We start from the raw sequence: 18,421 nt of genomic DNA on the forward strand, positions 1-18,421 counted from the left end.
ACCATCATAACTATTTTCAATGGCGTACAGAAAACAGAGCTGAGCGGCTCTACTAGCTCGTCTGAGATTGCTAGCACGTGTCACTGTTTCACCAGCAACACCTCGAACACCCACCCCCGTGTGGACTCTCCCTCATCTGTGCAGGGCCTGCACCGAGACACACGTCCTGGCTTCTGTTGTCACCAAAATCAGGCAGCAGCTGCACACAGGTGTGGCCTACTTCAGCCTTCTAAGGTGAGGAGTTTTAAAATATTTTTAAAGTGATTTTTAAACATACCTCTGTGTCAATTCATGGTCTCTGACACTCGGAGTCAAATTAATTGCCAAGGGACCCCAGAAGGAAGCAGGAGAGCTTCTACTACTGTACTGCTTCCCCAGCTCTATAGCCAGGAAACCCCAACTGCTCACTAGAGCCCAATTATTAAAATTAGTAAGTCTTGTTCGAAGAATCCAGAACTCTCACATTGGAGGAGATTTTAGAGACCACCTGTTGTGTCATACAGTGTCAACTGTGTCATACAGTGAAGTGAAGCAACTTTGCCCGGGTCACGGCCGGCTTGGGACAGAGCTAGGACAGAGGCCCCGGCATCACTGCGCCTCTAGCCAGGGCCTCCAAACGAGCAGACTCACCTGACCGCTCACTCACTACTTCCCTCCAGGCCAGCGGCAGAGTTCACGGTCAGGGCTGCCTCTCACTGTGTGAGGAGGGACCATTCTGCATCTTAAGGGCCATTTCTGCTCGTCTTACCTGCTTCCTCACCGTACTTGCACTTGAACAGGTAACAAGTATCTCTTACAACTACGTATTTCCCAAGGGAGGAAGACGGGAGGAACACACTGCTTCGAGTTTTACCTTTTTAAGCCAAGAGTGAAACCTGACTCAGGTTTCTCTTTTCACCCAACAGACATGCCTGGGATGCACATACCTGGTTAGTAACAGATATGCCCCAGCCATTTATACAACAAATCTACATTTTCAACAAATCTTACTTTCGTTCATGAGGCGTCTCTGTGCTCACTGAGTGATACCTCACAAGTTTCCTTTGCGAGACCCCTGGAGATCCCTGTGCCTGCTGCAGAGGCTGCTGGCATTCCACGGGGATGTGACTCAGAGTGTTGGCACGCCTCCTGAAGCCCTGCTGGGGTGACAGCAGGGCTGGCTCTTCTGCGGCGTGGCTCTCTGAGTCACTGGACAGGTCATCCGAGGAGCCCAGGAGTCTGAAGGAGCTCTCAGAGATGGGAAAGGCCTCCTTTTCACACACAGACGGCTCCTGGCAGCAGACAGACAGCAGATCAGACACATGGCAAGGCACTTGTGGGATTTACACATCTCTAATTCCAGCGGCAGGAAAACATTTCAAAATGTAGGCACATCTTCTGATCACAGTGCCCTCTAGAGGCCACCAAAAGTATAAGACGATAAAGGCCCACTAAATGCCTGCTCCTCCGAGACAAAACGTTAGCGTGCAGGACAAATGGGGAACTGTCCAAGTGCAAGTGTGAAGGACATAAATTATAACAAGTAACTGCCCTAAGCAAAGCTGAAATAGTTCTCTTTCTAGAAAAGAGAGCTCTTTACTACTGCCTATAACAAGTATAGCGAGTGCCGTGTAACCTGTCTGCACAGTTTAAACAAATCAAGTTCTTTATCTTGGCCAAGTGTGTTCATACATGTGATACCCACATTTTATGGCTCTCTCTGAATGTGGTCTGATGTTTGGATTTAACTTGGTAATCTTGAGTGTTAAAAATTACATCCTATATTATTCTTAGATATGGAAAATCTCTCTCTAGGCACTTACTGACATGATTCAGGGCAAATCACTTAACTTCTTTCTGCACCTCAATTTCCTCATCTGTAAAAGGGTATAGTGAAAATTTATCTCACCAGGTTTCAGAATTAAGCAAGATAATACAACTAAAAGTACTTGTCTGCTGTTACATGTTGTATAAATATAAGTTATTGTCTTATTAGGCACTCAGTGAATTTCCTGAGTGGGTACTCAAACATTTGTTGAGAATCATGACAATATTTTAATATCGTAGGCTCTCAAGATGCATACTTTTTCAAAGGAATGAACTACCACCACTCATGCTTAGCACTGCATGCCCAGGACGTGGTAGGGGCCAATATATTTTTCTCAAATCAAAAAATATAAAATAACTGATGTGTAAAACACTGATGACTAATAAGAACCTGCTGTATTAAAAAAAAAAAATATATATATATATATAAGAAAAAGTGTACCAGCTTGTCCCTGCTGAAATTACTAGAAGGGATGAATAAATCAACATGAAAAGAGCAAAAAGGAATGACTGCATCTAATAATGGTGGACTGGAAAATCTAAATTCCACCTGTTCATTTGACCTGCAGTTGAGTGTCTCTTAGATGATAGGTATTAAGGATTTTAATTAAAAAAATTAAATTTATGTTTATTGAGGAGAAAGGTTATATACACTTAATTTTGTAGGAATTAGATTTTAAAAGCTTAATTCCCAACACATTATGAAATGTTAAACAGTAACTTAAATTTTTCATTCTTCAGGACTCTACAGTTACCAAGATTCTTTTAATTTAAGGATTTAAAAATGTGTTTAAGACAATTCATCAAGCAATCTCCATCACGCAAACCTATTCATCTCAACTCTCATTAACGTCCTTCCAAATTATGTGGAAGAGCTAACCCTCAGCTTCATCTAACACCTGAAAGGGCCACTGGATGTTCAGCTTCTTTGCTTCCAGACGATCAATTTACTGGAAGAGATCCAATTACATAAAAGCACACTTTTAACAACAGTTTCTCAACGTCAGGATGAACAAACGACATAAAGAATAACATAGAGCCACACACATAATACACACAAATAGGTTCTGAAAAGCTGCATTTCCCTTAGAATTACCCTAGAAATTCAAACCATGTGTATATTCCTAGATCTGTGATTTGAAGAAGAATAAAAAACAAGCAATAAGACTTACTGGAAAAGTCACTTGAGTGACATGAATTTCTTCACAGCACCTTTACTGGAACTAATCTCGAACGCCTTCTTCCCTGTCCACTTCCACGGGTGCAATTCCTATACTTTCTCCAAGATTTATCAAAAGCACTACTGCTCCCCTCTCCAAGCTTTCTCTGGTTCCACTGACCAAAAATAGCTCCCCTTCCTCTTGCTCCTGTGACAGCTAAGCTACCATGGCTCTTATTTGAACTCAGGCTCACAGCTACTCTACTCGATGCTGGTGTATCTGTCGCCTCTCCTACCAGATGAGTTCCTTCCTGCAGGGTAGAAGCTGTCTTTTTCATCTGTATCCAACAGATAAAAAAAACCCAAAACATTTCCAAACTTCAAATGAATTGTGGGTAGAATCAGTATGGAGAAGATGAATTTAAATAGACCACTAGATTCTAACTTAGAAAATCATATTCAGGGCATTCCCTGGTGGTCCAGTGGTTAGGACTCCACACTTCCACTGCCTAGGGCGTGGGTTCAATCCCTGGTTAGGGAACTAAGATCCCGCAAGCCACAGAGCACAGACGCCCCCCTCCCTCCAAAAAAATAAAATCATATTCAGAAGACTGGGGTCTAGGGACTTGCTCCCCTAAGTGGGTCCACAGACCAGTGACATCAACATCACCTTGGAGCTTGTCAGAAATTGGCCATTTCAGGAATCACCCCAGGCCTACTGAATCAGAATCTGCATTTTAACCAGATCCCATTAAAGATGCACCTTAGAAATTGAGAAAGCGCTCAACTGAGGCAGTGTTTCTCAAACTATACGCTGTAACACATTGGTAGGCAGTGATATCAATTTCGTGGTCTGCCACAAACTTTTTAAAGCAATAGCAAATACCAGTATGTATCACATGTTTATAGTAAATATCATTTTGTGAAATCTTATTTTCATTTTATCTGTGAGCATGTAGGTATGTGTGTTTCTGAACTAGTTTGCAATGTTAAATGTGTAAATTACTGTTGGCTATGGTCTAAAACCTTTGAAAGCCACATGCCCAGGAGGAAGCACAGAAGAACTTTGATTCCTGTGGTAAGGAGCTGGCCTCCACAACAACTCCCCCTCTTTCCATCCCAGGGCATTCTGACATCCCCAGCACAAAACCCGAAATCCACTTTTCTGGTGGGTAAAAAGTTGAACTAACTAGGTTTAAGTACGCTTATATATTTAGAAAGCAAGAAATTAAAACAAGGACATAGACACAGGTCTGCTACCAAAGAGAACTGCTGGCTTGCTCACTATCACAAAGCTGTGCTGGTGGCAGACACGAGGGGTGAGGCTTATCTATAAAAATAGTGATGTTTAATTATAATCATAGAGTCAGGCAGAGGACAGAGTAAGTTTCAGGAATTTAAGTTGCATACTTCTCATAATTCGTAAACCCACGTTTGAGGTTTTCCCAATTATTTTTAATATTTCATTTAGACTTCACTGGAAAACCTACTAAAGAAAGAAATCCATTGATCACTTGTGATTAATTAGATCTCAGTGGCCTGAAATTGTGCTTTTTCCTCTTTGCTTATGGAATAGCCCTCTGTTTTGGTATGTACAACTTTTTGGCTAGAGTAGGACTGCACAACCAGCCCTCCTCCTGCATTATCAAGTCCAGAAGCACCAAATTTCTCATGATTGGAGCTATGAGGCTTCTTTTGTTCCTTTTGATAGGCCCAGTATATAGGAGATGAGCAAGACCCATTTGCTGGTTTCTTCAGGGTGTCATATAAAAAAAAAAGTGCTTACTTTGCTGGTGTTACTTAATGTGCTAGACACGGAGCTGTCCAGATCCAGACTGGCGGAGTGCTCCTGGAGGCCTCTGGCTTTATTACCCTACGGAAAGAAAAGCAGTCGAGTTATGACCCCTGAGGCTTTTGCAAAGGCATCTGCTAGAAGCAACCTGGTCTATTTAAATAAGTTCAGGAAAAATGCATCTACTGGGAAACTCTGCTGAGCACATATGTGCATGAAGACAATCAACATTTGTCTTTTTTTTTTTTTTTTAACCAAACTAAATGTTCCAAAGCACCTTGTGGGTTAGTCATTTGGCAGGGATGATGGGCAGAAGAGACAACACGTCTAGAAGAAAAGCAAGCGCTGAGGTGCGCACACTCAACAACAGAGTCCCCCCTCTGAGTCACACAGTGTCATGACCCACCAGCCTATGACACACAAACCACAATCTCTCGGTCTGGGAGCTCTCAAAGGCAGCCCCACCCCAACTCTGGTTTTGTAAATGAACTGCTTTTAAGGCTGCTGTGAAATTCTCAGAAACACCTCCATACAAAATAAAATTTATCACACAAAAAAAATGGAGTGGTTCATGAAATAAAAGATAACTATAAGAAGATACTGCAAGCTCCAGAAAGGTGTGAAACTTTGAGAGAAAAGAGAACTTTTATTTCTTAGTGTAAAAGGTATTTACACTCATGCTGGGGTTGGCGTGGGGCGGGGCGGGGAGCAGGGGTTGGTAGTAATTTCTTAAAGAACTCCCAGATCAGTACATACGTATACTCTGTTCTTCCTATAGAGCTGCAGGTCACAAACTTTTTCCGTAAAGGGCCAGATAATAAATCTCTTATGCTTTGTGGACCATATGGTATCCGTGGCAAGTACTCAACTCTGCAGAAAAGCAGCCTTAGACAATAGGTGAATGAACTGATGTGGCTGTGTTTCAATAAAACTCTATTTACAAAAACAGGAGGTGAATGGTATTTGACCCAAGGACCACAGTTTGCAGATCCTGCTATAAACAGTTTCAGACACATAACAATAGCAGCTAATGATAAAAATTTTTTTTATAATGTAATCAGAATTTTTATTTATTTATTTATTTAAATTTATTTATTTATGTATGTATTTTATTTTTGGCTGCACTGGGTCTTCGTTGCTGCACGCAGGCTTTCTCTAGTTGCGGCGAGCGGGGGCTACTCTTCATTGCGGTGCTCAGGTTTCTCATTGCGGTGGCTTCTCTTGTTGGGGAGTACAGGCTCTAGGCGCGTGGGCTTCAGTAGTTGTGGCTCGCCACCTCAGTCGTTGTGGTTCGCAGGCTCTAGAGCGCAGGCTCAGTAGTTGTGGCGCACGGGCTTATTAGTTGCTCCCCGGCATGTGGGATCTTCCCGGACCAGGGCTCGAACCCATGTCCCCTGTACTGGCAGGCAGATTCTTAACCACTGCGCCACTAGGGAAGTCCCACGATAACAATTTTTAAACTGTACCTAGTGACGCTAGGGAGAATGGAACCCACACCTTGGTGTATCTAATCCATGCTCTTTCCAGGGACTGGCCAACAAATAACATTCTTTTGGGAGACAAAAATTCCATACAATACAAAAGAGTAGAGAACACTTTTTAACCCGGACCAAGTTAAAAACTGAATTTTCAGTGTAGATAACATTTTTCTAACACTGAGAAGACACCAAAAAAGGTCTCACCCTTCTAAACTGTATGATGAACACTGATGGAACAAAAGCAAAGAACTGAATTTCATGCTCTCTCAAAAACGGTGATTTAACTTAAACTAGGAGGAATTATGCCACTTACCCGGGACAAAATACTTTCTAAAGACTCCGTTAAAGATCTCTTCGCTTTGTTTTTCAGCATATCTAGCCTAAATCGAGTGGCACTAGATGGTAATTCACTTCCAATATTCTCTGCTGCAATCTGTGATGCCTAGAAAGTGAAACAATGGAAAATTAAGTCACTTAGATCTTCCTTCCCTCCTTCTTTCCTTCCTTTTTAAAGGACCGAAAAATCTCTAGAATGCATCTTTTTGACCTCAGGTCATTTTTTCTGTGACCTCTTCTCATCTGCTCCTTGGTGACATGACTGCAAGTCCAGGAAATAATTTTGCCTCAAAGAGTTGCTTTGCCTACTCCAAACAAAATAAGGAAAGTGCTTAGAAACTAATCAGTTAACAAAGCAGTTTAGAGCTTGGGCTCTGTGGCTGGATCAGAGACATGTCATTCACTAGCTGTGGCCTTGAGCAAGTTTCTTACTTTCTCTGAGCCACAATTTCGTCTTCTGTAAATTGAGATCAACCTCAGGATCTAACCATAGTGCTATGTTTTGAGATTAAAACACGTAAAGCATGTAAAACATTGGGCACAGCTTCTGGTACAAAGGTAGCTATGATTAGCTTTTCAAAGTAAAGTAACAACTTACTTTTGGGGGCATTTCAGAGGGTGAGACAAAATAAATCTAATCAACTGAAGAATCCATCCTCTCTGCCTACACTAATCCCTTCATCCCCTTCTACAGAATCCTGTCTTTTTCCTCTCTCCCACCTATTGTTTCCATCATCCCATTCATTCTCCTCTGCAACCAAGTCTCTCCCTTAACTGATGGGAACATGAAACTGACAACATAAAAGTTTGTTTGCCAATCACAAAATGAAGTTTAATGTTACTTATTAACAAAGAGGTATGCTTAAAAAAAATACAAAAAAACCTCTACTCTAGATTAAATTGTTTCTTCTATGGATTCTTACCTGAATGCTTTCTGCTAGATGATGATTTTGTTAGAAAAATACTCAACCACATCCTCCATTACTCTAAACACCAACTATTCTTTGTTGTTGTTACATATGTCAAGCATACAGAAAAATGTGCAGATTAATACAATAAGTGCCTTCCTACCACCTCCAGCTTTGGCCAAGTTAACATTGTGCAGGTGTTGAGAAGAACAGTGATGAGCACAGGCTCTGGCAGTCACTCAACAAATACTGACTAAGTCATGTAGCATGGGTGGATGCCTTACTAGTTGCAGTTTGGTCCTGTGCAATCATTTACCAAGAGTAAGAGCCTATCCAGACTGGAGTCAGTCTCTAGAGGAAAGGCAATTACCCACAAAGAACGCTCAGGGGCCTGCATTTGACTCAATACCAGTTCATTCACGAAGTTAAGAAACTGTAGACCTGCTTTCAAACTCATAACCAAAGTTTTCCTAAAAAAGAAGCATTTTTAACTGTTCTGATATATACAGAAAATACTGGCTAAAAGACTGGTAGAACGTAGTAGATCCTACATAGAAAGAACAAAAACTGCACTTGTGTTTTTCTTTTTATAAACCAGGCCATAAGAATCTCTATATACTTAATTCAATGCTGCTTCTGCTCTCCTCTACCACCTAAAAAGGTTCTTTTCTATGTCTATCACTGTAATTCAAATGCAGTCTGAAAATAATTCACATTTAAAAAATAATTCACGTTTAGAAAATAATTTGCATTTAGAAAATAACACACTCCTTGTTTATTTTAAACTAAGCATCTAGAAGTTTCTCCTTTGAAGATGATGCTGGTTCTTGGATAAGTTTCTAGTGTGGGGCTCTAGACTGCAGTCCTCACATTGCCCATCCCAAGACAGATGGGTAAACTCTAGGCAAGTTTTAAATTCTGAAGCTACTATGAAGTTCTCAGTTCAGAACCCACCATCCAGTAGTGTCACAATGTATCCACCATCAGCCTTATTCAGAATAACCAGCACCTAGAAATAGCTAAGGTGCCCATCAAAAGGAGAATGGAGAAACAAACTGTGCTATTGACAAAATGGAATAAAAAAGAACATAATTACTGATTTATGAAGCAACAAGGACGAATATCAAAAACATTATGCTAAGCAAAAGAAGCCAGAACTAAAAGAGAACATACTGTATGATTCCATTTATAGAAAGTTCTAAAACAGGCAAAACTAATCTGTGGTAGAAAAAAAATCAAGACAGTGGTTGCCTAGGGGAGGGAGGGAGTGAGGACTGACTGGGTATGAAGGTACTTTCTGGCATGATGGAGATGTTCTATACCTTGATACGGGTCTGGGTTACTTAAATATACGAAATCCTCAAAACTCAACAAATGGTACACTCAAGATTTGTGCAACTTACTATATGTAAATGTTATCTCCAAAAAATTGTAAATAAATACCAAATTCTAATTAATGATATGCATACTGAAGTGTTTAGGGATCAAGAGTACTAGTATCAGAAACTTACTCTGAAAAACATCAAAAATAAGGTGGAGTAATAGATGGATAGCTATATGGGAAAGCAAACATAACAAAACGTTTAAAATGGTTTCACCCAGATTGTGGGTATGTGAGTGTTCACTGTGGGATTCTTTCAACTTTTTGGTATGTTGGAAATTTTCTGTAATAAAATGTCAGAAAAAAAAAAAAAAAGAAAAACTTATCTACTGGATAACGGACCCAGACATATCGATGAGTGGTTACATAACATTAGATTTTGTTAGTTAATCATTATGCCCTTTAGGAGCTTAAGATAATGTCCTTGGACCTCAGACACGTGAGCTCCACACTCTCTAGCAAACGACTTGACCTCTGTTCCTCATGTCCTTGTCTCTAACATGGGTATTACACCACCTATCTCAAAAAAGTTGTTGTAGAAAAAAATGGAATAATTCATGTAGAGAATTAAAACTATACCTACTACATGGGAAACGTTCAATCAGTGGCAGTTGATTTAATATTATTAATTTTTGTACCAGCTCAGTGAATACAAGCAGAAATGATATGTCCACTGATTCCAACATGATACTCTCTAAACTTTATTAATTTATAGGTCCTTGCCCAAGCTGAATCCTTTCCCATAAGATCAAAGGATTCATTCAGTTTGTTTTCTACTTTACGGAACAATTCCTCCGACAGATATCCAACACTAACACTTCAGTCTGAAAAGCATGTACGGTGTGGCATCACCACAGCTCTGAGAAGTACAGCCCTGAGACTGTGCTCATTGTCTTCCATCTACATTTTTTTTTTTTTTTTGCGGTACGCGGGCCTCTCACTGTTGCGGCCTTTCCCGTTGCAGAGCACAGGCTCCGGACGCGCAGGCTGAGCGGCCATGGCTCACGGGCCGAGCCGCTACGCGGCATGTGGGATCTTCCCGGACCGGGGCACGAACCCATGTCCCCTGCATCGGCAGGCGGACTCTCAACCACTGCGCCACCAGGGAAGCCCTTCCATCTACTTTTGAAGGCTGGTGGACGCAGACCACAATTCTACCTCTCTCTAGGTCAAGTCAAAACACATTTTCAAAGGTTACAGGAATTTTTAGGAGCAATAAGAACATAATGAAGTCCATGTGGTTAAATTATCTGGTAGCAGAAAGTGAGAGCAGGAATCTATTGGTGAACTCTCAAAAGTTCATCTGATCGATCTGATCTAAAGCAGCTGCGGCTCTGAAAAGCCAAACTCGGAGCCCAAGAGGGTATCCAGCCTAGGGGACACCCAACTACTGCCCAGACACCAGTTCCACTTTGTGAGACTTGGTCTTCTTTACATTAAATTCTGTTTTCAAATGAGGGAAAATAAAAGAAACATTAATATATTTCTTTACTGTACTAGTCTATGCCCAAATCATAAAGATACTACTCTGTTCCACAAAAATGAGATTGCATTTAGGGCAAAACTTTCCATCCACCATAAACACTTCATTCTCCTTTCTAGCCATTATAAATTATTTCAGAAGTATCAATTTCCTGTTGGAACAAGTTAGAGTGACTCAGGAAAGAGAAAATCAAACATAGAATAACTATCAGTGGCACAAGAGAAAAAAGGAAAGAAAATGAGAAAAGAAATATGTTGAAAAGTGAACTAGGGAATTAACTGAAAACTTAGACTGGGTGGCCCATCCAAAAGTGAACAGGAGGATAACAGAACTTGCCCACTCTCTTAAGGGTACCAGCTGAGAAGGGAGGAAGGTCAACACACAAAGGCCAAAAACACAGTGTACTGATATTAGGGTCACAGCTAAGGGGCCCTAGAGTTGGCCGATGAAATTAAAAACAATGTTGGCCACTGTATGTGACCAGGAGTTCAGCAAAGGCACATAATTGCCAAAGCCAGCTGGAAAGCAGAAAGCAAATGGGGAGAGTTGCTGTGTGTGCATCCAAATAAAACTGCATCACGGTTACGTTACCGGAAAAGCAGAGGCTGTTTACAGGGAAAATAGCAAGAGGAGAGCACACAACTGAGCATTAAAACACCTTGAGAATAAGCACTCAGGAAGTATTCTTTTTTAAAAAAAAAAAAAAAAGGCAATATACTTCTGGAAATTAAAGACTCTTTGAACATACTTTACTGATTTTTCTCTAGGCTTTCTGGCCTAACAGTAACTTAAACAAATATAAAATGCATGTTTAGAAGCTATAATGGTTATTATAAATTGACTTATAGAGAGTCCAAAAGAAATAGGAAAATGGTCCTGAATCCCAAACTCGAAGCTCTTCAAAGACAGAGCCCTGCAGGCAGCCTCAGCCTCTGAGATAGCACCCCTCACACAGAAAAGCTGAACAGAGCTGTGGAAAGAGAGGACAGGAGGCCAACTCTGCACCTGCAGCGTATGAAGAGGAATTGACGGAAGCTCCACATCTGAATAGCACGTAAACCAGGCTAATACTGTATGTGACTTATCAGCAGTGCTATCTTCTATGCACATTGCATTTTTATTACAAAGAGCTTCCGGGCACTTTATGTAATTCTGAAGGCAGCTGTACAATGTCAGTCCCATTTAATCAAGGAGAAAGGTGAGGTGACAGGGACTGGCTCCCTGCAGGTCAAGGAGCTTTCCTTGCTAGCATCCACTCGTAAACTCCACTCTCGATGCTCTACACCAGTCCCCTCATCAGAGCAACTACTCTGCTCCCACTACAACGCAGACAGAAACTCTCCTCACCTTTTCTAAGCACAATCTAAATATTCTCCAATTTCCCCTACATGTTTAACAAATGAAAATAAAATTCAGGGAGAAAAAGAAGTTTCAGAGCTTCAGAAAATCCTCAGGACTCTGCTTTACACAGTGTCCTGGTAAAATTTTAAGAAGAGAGAAAAATGCCATACCTGCTTTATTTCCCCAATATGGACGTGAACTTTTTGTTTCTCTTCATATAAACATCTCAGGAAAGAAACAATCAATTCATTCTCTCGCTGCTCATTTCTTGGTCTCAATTTCTTAATGAAAAAAAAAGAGAATATATTACATTAATTTTTAATTGTCACCAAAACTGCTAACCCATCCCTTTGAAAATGCTACCAGCTTCCATTCATCAACTAGTGCTTTTACCCAATCACCTCACTAGGGGGCACCAATGATCCTACAACTGGAGATAATTTTTAAAAAGAAACAGATAACGAAGCCAGTGGGCCAGATTTAGCCTCTGACCTCTGATGTCCTTATACCTAAAATAAACATTTCACATCAGATAGAGACATAGTCAAAATATTTAATAAACAGTCTTAAAAACATAAGAAAAGGACAAAAATCTGTGTAAACACCCAGAGGTCAAGAGCCACAATGGTTACTTATTTATAAACTCTTATGATCAGGGAACTGGAAAGGAAACCAGCAACTGGATCCAGGGCCATGGTTCCTTCCACATGTCAAACATGTTCATCATGAAGCACTTCCTGGAAGCCTCACAAGGCATGCACTTGCACACAAAATTTCATGGCATGGACTCAATTTTTTCCTCTGGTTTTTAAAAAATTATTTGTATGCCTTTAGTGGCAAAGCACACTGGTCTAGAAATCAGGTCATGTAAGTTCAAGGTGCTGCCTAGAAGTGAGACCAAAGGCTTGTCATTTAAGCTTAGCTTCTCTGTCTGTTCAAATGAAGATTATGCACAAAATACACTCCAAAGTCTTTTCCAGCCCCAAATTCTTTGGATTTGAAATACCAGAGTTCATGTTTAGAAGACCATCTAATTTAATGTATTCAATTATTTTCCCTGAATACGAAGAAAACAAAACTGAATTACTCTGGAGATAAACAAAGTTTCTGGTCTATAAACTTTAGAAAAATATCTTTTTTTTACAACGACAGTTATCCATTGCCCTGCTCCTCCCTCCCTCCCTCCCCCAAACCTCTAGCCTGCCCTTTAAATCAAAGTCAGGGTGTCTAATAAACGGATCAATTACACAAGCATCCGAGTCCGGGTCAATGCCATTCTTGGCAGCCCAGCTGACTAAGGAACAATTTTACCCCTCATGTCACAGACTAGAAGCATTCTAACATTCCTCTCTTAAAGACAAAGATCATTTTAAATAAGTTGTTCCTGTTACCCAAGGAAAGGATAGTAAATGATTAGAAGAGGTTGTTTTCAATGAGGACTTCCTGTTCTCTCAAATTTCAGATTTAAAGATTAAATATTTTAAAGGTCAGAATAGATGTTCTCAATCTGGATGCCAAGCCATGAACCTTGATGTTATAATTTTTTACATGTTTTATGCAACACGTGGGTTGTTCCAGAGAAAGTTTCCATCAGATCTTCAAAAGAGGAAAGCGGTAGTCACATACCACAATCCTAACTTAATTTTGCTGACCTCGGGACGGTTACAGATATACTGTGAGCCTAAAAGCCCCCAGAGACAACAGGAACTTTCACTCATTGCTGGTGGGAACATGATATGGTTACAGCACTTTGGGAGCCAGTTTGGCAGCTTCTTACAAAACTAACCATGTTCCCACCATGTGATCCAACAATCATACTGCTTAGTATTCACTTGAATGAGTTGAAAATCTATGCCCATACAAAAGCCTGCACAAGAATGTGTATAGCAGCTTTATTCATAATTGCTAAAATTTAGAAGCAACCAGGTGTCTTTACACAGGTGAATGGATAAACTGTGGTACATCCAATGAAATATTACTCAGCACTAAAAAGAGCTATCAAACCATAAAAAGACATGGAGGAACCTTAAATGCATATTGTTAAGGGAAAGAAGCCCAACTGAAAAGGCTACACAAACAGTATGATTCTAACTATGTGACATTCTGGAAAAGACAAACTATGGAGACAGTAAAATCAGTGGTTGCCTGGGGTTTGGAACAGAGGTGGGGGGTTGGGGAATAGTGAAAAGGTGGAGCATAGAGAATCTTTAGGGCAGTGAAACAATTCTGTATGATACTATAATGGTGGATACATGCCATCAAACATGTGTCAGAACCCACAGAATGTACCACACCAAGAGTTAACCCTAATGTAAACTACAGACTTTAATCACTAAAGATGTATCAATATTGGCTGATCGATTGTAATAAAGGTACCACATTAAGACAAGATATTACTAGGGGAAACTGGCTTGGGGGAAGGGCATGAGAAGTTTCATGGGAACTCTCTGTACTTCCACCCACTTTTTCTGTGAAACTAAAACTACTCTAAAAAATAAAGTATATATATATTTAAAGTCCAGGAAAGAGAAGCAGGCAGGAATTACGAAGCCTCTGAGCAGGCACCCAAGAGCTGACCCATTCTTTCCTTTCCTATTCTTCAATCAAACCTTTGGGCTGCTCTCACAAGAAAATTTGTATTTTTGTTGGAGAAATTCTTCATAATCACTTATTTCAACATATCAAAAAGGCTAAGAATACAGTAACAGGAGAGGAGCATTATTAATACATTCTCTTTCCCTCAGCATATACATGAAAGAAACTACTTGAATGGACAGAAAATGAGACTAAACTGAGCACAATGTACTACCACAGCTACTGCCCAGACACTGCATCAAGGAGCTCGTTAAACATCACAGGGGAAAGTCAGTGAGGCTGAGAAGACCATGTCTGTGGTGTCATACAAGGTCAAGAAATAAACCCTTTCTTAAAATAACTGAAACATGACTAGGGGCTACCCTGCTATTTAGTGAAAACGATTAGCAAGGTATCATCTCCTGAGTGCCTCCCAGGGAACTTCACCATCCTGCAAAGGGACAAATCATTATTTCCTGAAGATGATTTAACTTTATAAACATTCATGACAGAGAGACAGGTCTGAGGAAAATAATGGGGAATGAAGTTGGATAACATCCCTTTGCAGTCAAAAATTAACTTGCTTATTACTCAAAGTTAACCTACGGAGTCAGGAGTCAGGATGGTGGTCACCTGGGGCAGGACCAAGGGGGGGTTCGGAGGGACTTGGACACGCTCTATTTCCTAATCTGCGTGCTGCTGCACAGGTGTATTCATCTTATAAAAATTCACTGACAGGGCTTCCCTGGTGGTGCTGTGGTTGAGAATCTGCCTGCCAATGCAGGGGACACGGGTTTGAGCCCTGGTCTGGGAAGATCCCACATGCCGTGGAGCAACTAGGCCCGTGAGCCACAACTACTGAGCCTGCGCATCTGGAGCCTGTGCTCCACAACAAGAGAGGCCACGATAGTGAGAGGCCCGCGCACCGCGATGAAGAGTGGCCCCCGCTTGCCGCAACTAGAGAAAGCCCTCGAACAGAAATGAAGACCCAACACAGCCAAAAATAAATAAATAAATAAATAAATAAATAAATATTTTAAAAAATTCACCTACAGCCAATATTTTATAATAACTATAGAGTATAACCTTTAAAAATTGTGAATCACTACGTTGCACACCTGAAACTTATGTAATATTATAAATCAACTATATCTCAAAAATTTTTTTTATTTCACTGAACTATATACCACTGATTTGTGTGCTTTTCTATAGTTATATTTCATTTTTTAAACAAGAACAATATAAAACAATTAATTGCCTGTTAAAAGCAACAAAGCCAATGTTGTTACGTGTTTCTTAACCTCATTTCTATGAGGGCGGGCCTATAAATTGGTTGTAAAAGCAATTTGAAATCCATTTCTAACACTGCCTAATGAATACCAGAATGCTGAGAAAGCCTATGGTCTTCTGAGGAATCTACTGAAAATGGCAGTGCTCACCTGGACTACAGCCTGACATCTTTTTTAAAAAGTATAATGAAATCTTGCAAGAAATAATTTTAAAACCATGGGAAAATCCAATTAAGCTGCTCTATATTCTGTACAAAGTGAAAAAAAATTCCTCCAACCACTTATCTTTAACTTGTGAAAAGTCACATTATTTAATCCGTTATCAACATCTACTGACTATAAATCTATTTGATTTACCTACTGAGTATTAATTAAGTCATTCCCTGAAATACACGCATTCAAATGAAGAGAATTCGACTTTGAGACAGTTTCTTTACTAGCCCAACTCAGACTGAAAGCAACTTCTCCCTGAGGACGACCTATGTAAACTCCGCACACTCAGCCAGCAGGGGACAGCACCTGGACAGAGTCAGACCCCACCCAAGGGTCACATTCTCATTCGCCCACTTAGACGTGTTTGAAAAATGTACACTTCAACAAGGTCCTAAATTAAAAAGTGGCTCTGCAGTGTCTTGAGTCCTCTTAGAAGGGTTAGCACACCCACAGGCCCATCTGGCCCCAAGTTCTCCTCACAGAGCTCAAAGTCAAAGCCGGCTTATTTGCAGCAGTGATACTTCCCCAGCATCATCTGCACAGTAATTAAGGATTTCTTTTTCTTTATGGTTCTGTTTGGGTTGCACTTTTTTTTTTTTTGCATGAAACATTTATTTACAAAAACACTGAATATATATGTTTTAATAACTATTTAAGCAATCATGTACTATTGATTTCAATAGTAATTACATTTGTTTTATAAAAATTTGCCCTTGGAGAATTTCCTCAGAAACAAATCATTCTCCAGGAAAAAAAACATACAAAGGAAAATATTAACCATTCTATTTAAAAGAGGTATCATGACACTGCAAAGCCACCTTTTTCCTTATGATCTGTTTGAAATGCATGATTTTCAAATGCATTAGCAGGAACTACTACCTAAAAGGAAACTAGTGACTTGGTTTATAAAATATTTTATAAAAAAACAAGAATGGTCATTGAGTAAATAATTTAATAAGACTACCAATAAGCCATCAGAAGAAGAGATCCATGTTAAATTTGTATTATTCAAAAAAGAGCCACACCTACAATGATGGAGGACAAAGTACGAGCTGGCTTTTCAAAGCCAATGAACAATGACTTCCCTTTGGTCTTTAAACCAATCAAAAAATTACAGAGCCTTCTACAACACCACACAGGGATCCCAGGATATTAGCTGAATCCATTTTTTTAAAACAAACTTTTGTCACTGATTTTCTCTAAAGTCTCTTTGCCATTTTTTATATTGAGTGTCTCACACTCACATGGATCAAAGAGAATCTCAAAATCACATCCATCAGGAACATAATCATTGCTGCAGAAGGGTATCTGGGGTATTACCTATCCTGATTCACCACACTGTTTTGGGGAAAGCTACACAGTGCTATCTAAATGAAAAAGAAAACAAACTCACAGTAGGGGAGGAAGGTGCATCTTCTATGCTTGCTAGAAAGATATTCCCCAAAGTGACTTGATGGCACTAAAACAGCAAAGTGGGCTAGCATCAGATGAAAAAGGACCCAGCTCTGGGCTTCCCTGGTGGCGCAGTGGTTAAGAACCCACCTGCCAGGGCTTCCCTGGTGGTGCAGTGGTTGAGAGTCCGCCTGCCGGTGCAGGGGACACGGGTTCGTGCCCCGGTCTGGGAAGATCCCACATGCCGCGGAACGGCTGGGCCCATGAGCCATGGTCGCTGAGCCTGCGCGTCCAGAGCCTGTGCTCCGCAACGGGTGAGGCCACAACAGTAAGAGGTCCACGTACCACAAAAAAAGAAAAAAAAGAATAATCCACCTGCCAATGTAGGGGACATGAGTTCGAGCCCTGGTCCAGGAAGATCTCACATGCTGCAGAGCAACTAAGCCCATGTGCCACAACTACTGAGCCTGCGCTCTAGAGCCCGTGAGCCACAACTACTGAGCCTGTGTGCCACGACTACTGAAGTCCACGCGCCTAGAGCCTGTGCTCTTCAACAAGAGAAGCCACTGCAATGAGAAGCCGACGCACCGCTACGAAAAGTAGCCCCTGCTCGCCGCAACTACAGAAAGCCTGAGCGCAGCAACGAAGACCCAACACAGCGAAAAATAAATTAAAATAAATTTAAAAAAAAAAAAGAAAAAGGACCCAGCTCCCATCACAAATGCATTAACAATCAGAAGCAAATTGTCCATCCATTTATGAATTCCAAGTACAAATCACATTAAATTTGTCTGAGAGTACTGCGTACTTAGAACGCTAAAGATCCTTTAAGAAAAAACAAAGTAGTGTGTCTCAAGTCAATTCAAAAGAAAATAAGAAAACTGAAAGGCAATTGGAAATTGTGAAAGTTACATTCTAAGCTATTTATGAAATTAAAAAACTCTTCCTACGCTCTCCTTCAAACATACATATGCCAATCCTACTGCAGAAGATCAAGGGAAGGAGAACTCGAACATGTGATTAAAAAGACAAAGACAATTCTTTAATTTTTCACTCTAACAGAAAACAGATCACGGGCCCTGTCTGTAGCCTCTCCCTCAGTGAAGAGGGAGAGAGAACCTACAGTCTAGACTTGCTAGCCATCTTGTTTTGTTTAAAGACTTCTCTATGTGCAGAACCCCTGGCACTCTCCTCCCCACTAGAGACTTATGCTTTGTTCTGATGTACTCTCCTCCCTAGGAAAGTGCCACAGAACCACAGAAAATGCCC

The 18,421-nt window shown here is 40.6% G+C and overlaps 1 protein-coding gene across 5 annotated transcripts in view; it reads right to left on the reverse strand.

Annotated features, from left to right (window-relative positions):
- TBC1D1 (TBC1 domain family member 1) overlaps positions 1 to 18,421 on the reverse strand; it is a 215,191-nt gene that overhangs the window by 74,962 nt on the left and 121,808 nt on the right. For 4 of the 5 annotated variants that reach the window (XM_060012706.1, XM_060012704.1, XM_060012705.1 and 1 more), the window contains exons 7-10: positions 11,855 to 11,965; positions 6,549 to 6,677; positions 4,752 to 4,838; positions 991 to 1,271 (exon numbers count right to left, since the gene is read on the reverse strand). In XM_060012706.1, coding sequence (XP_059868689.1) covers positions 991 to 1,271; positions 4,752 to 4,838; positions 6,549 to 6,677; positions 11,855 to 11,965 — 608 coding nt within the window. The remainder of the gene's footprint in view (positions 1 to 990; positions 1,272 to 4,751; positions 4,839 to 6,548; positions 6,678 to 11,854; positions 11,966 to 18,421) is intronic. The other variant, XM_060012708.1, reaches the window with a different exon arrangement.

This window comes from Delphinus delphis, chromosome 5, assembly GCF_949987515.2.
Source record: "Delphinus delphis chromosome 5, mDelDel1.2, whole genome shotgun sequence".
Lineage (NCBI taxonomy): Eukaryota > Metazoa > Chordata > Mammalia > Artiodactyla > Delphinidae > Delphinus > Delphinus delphis.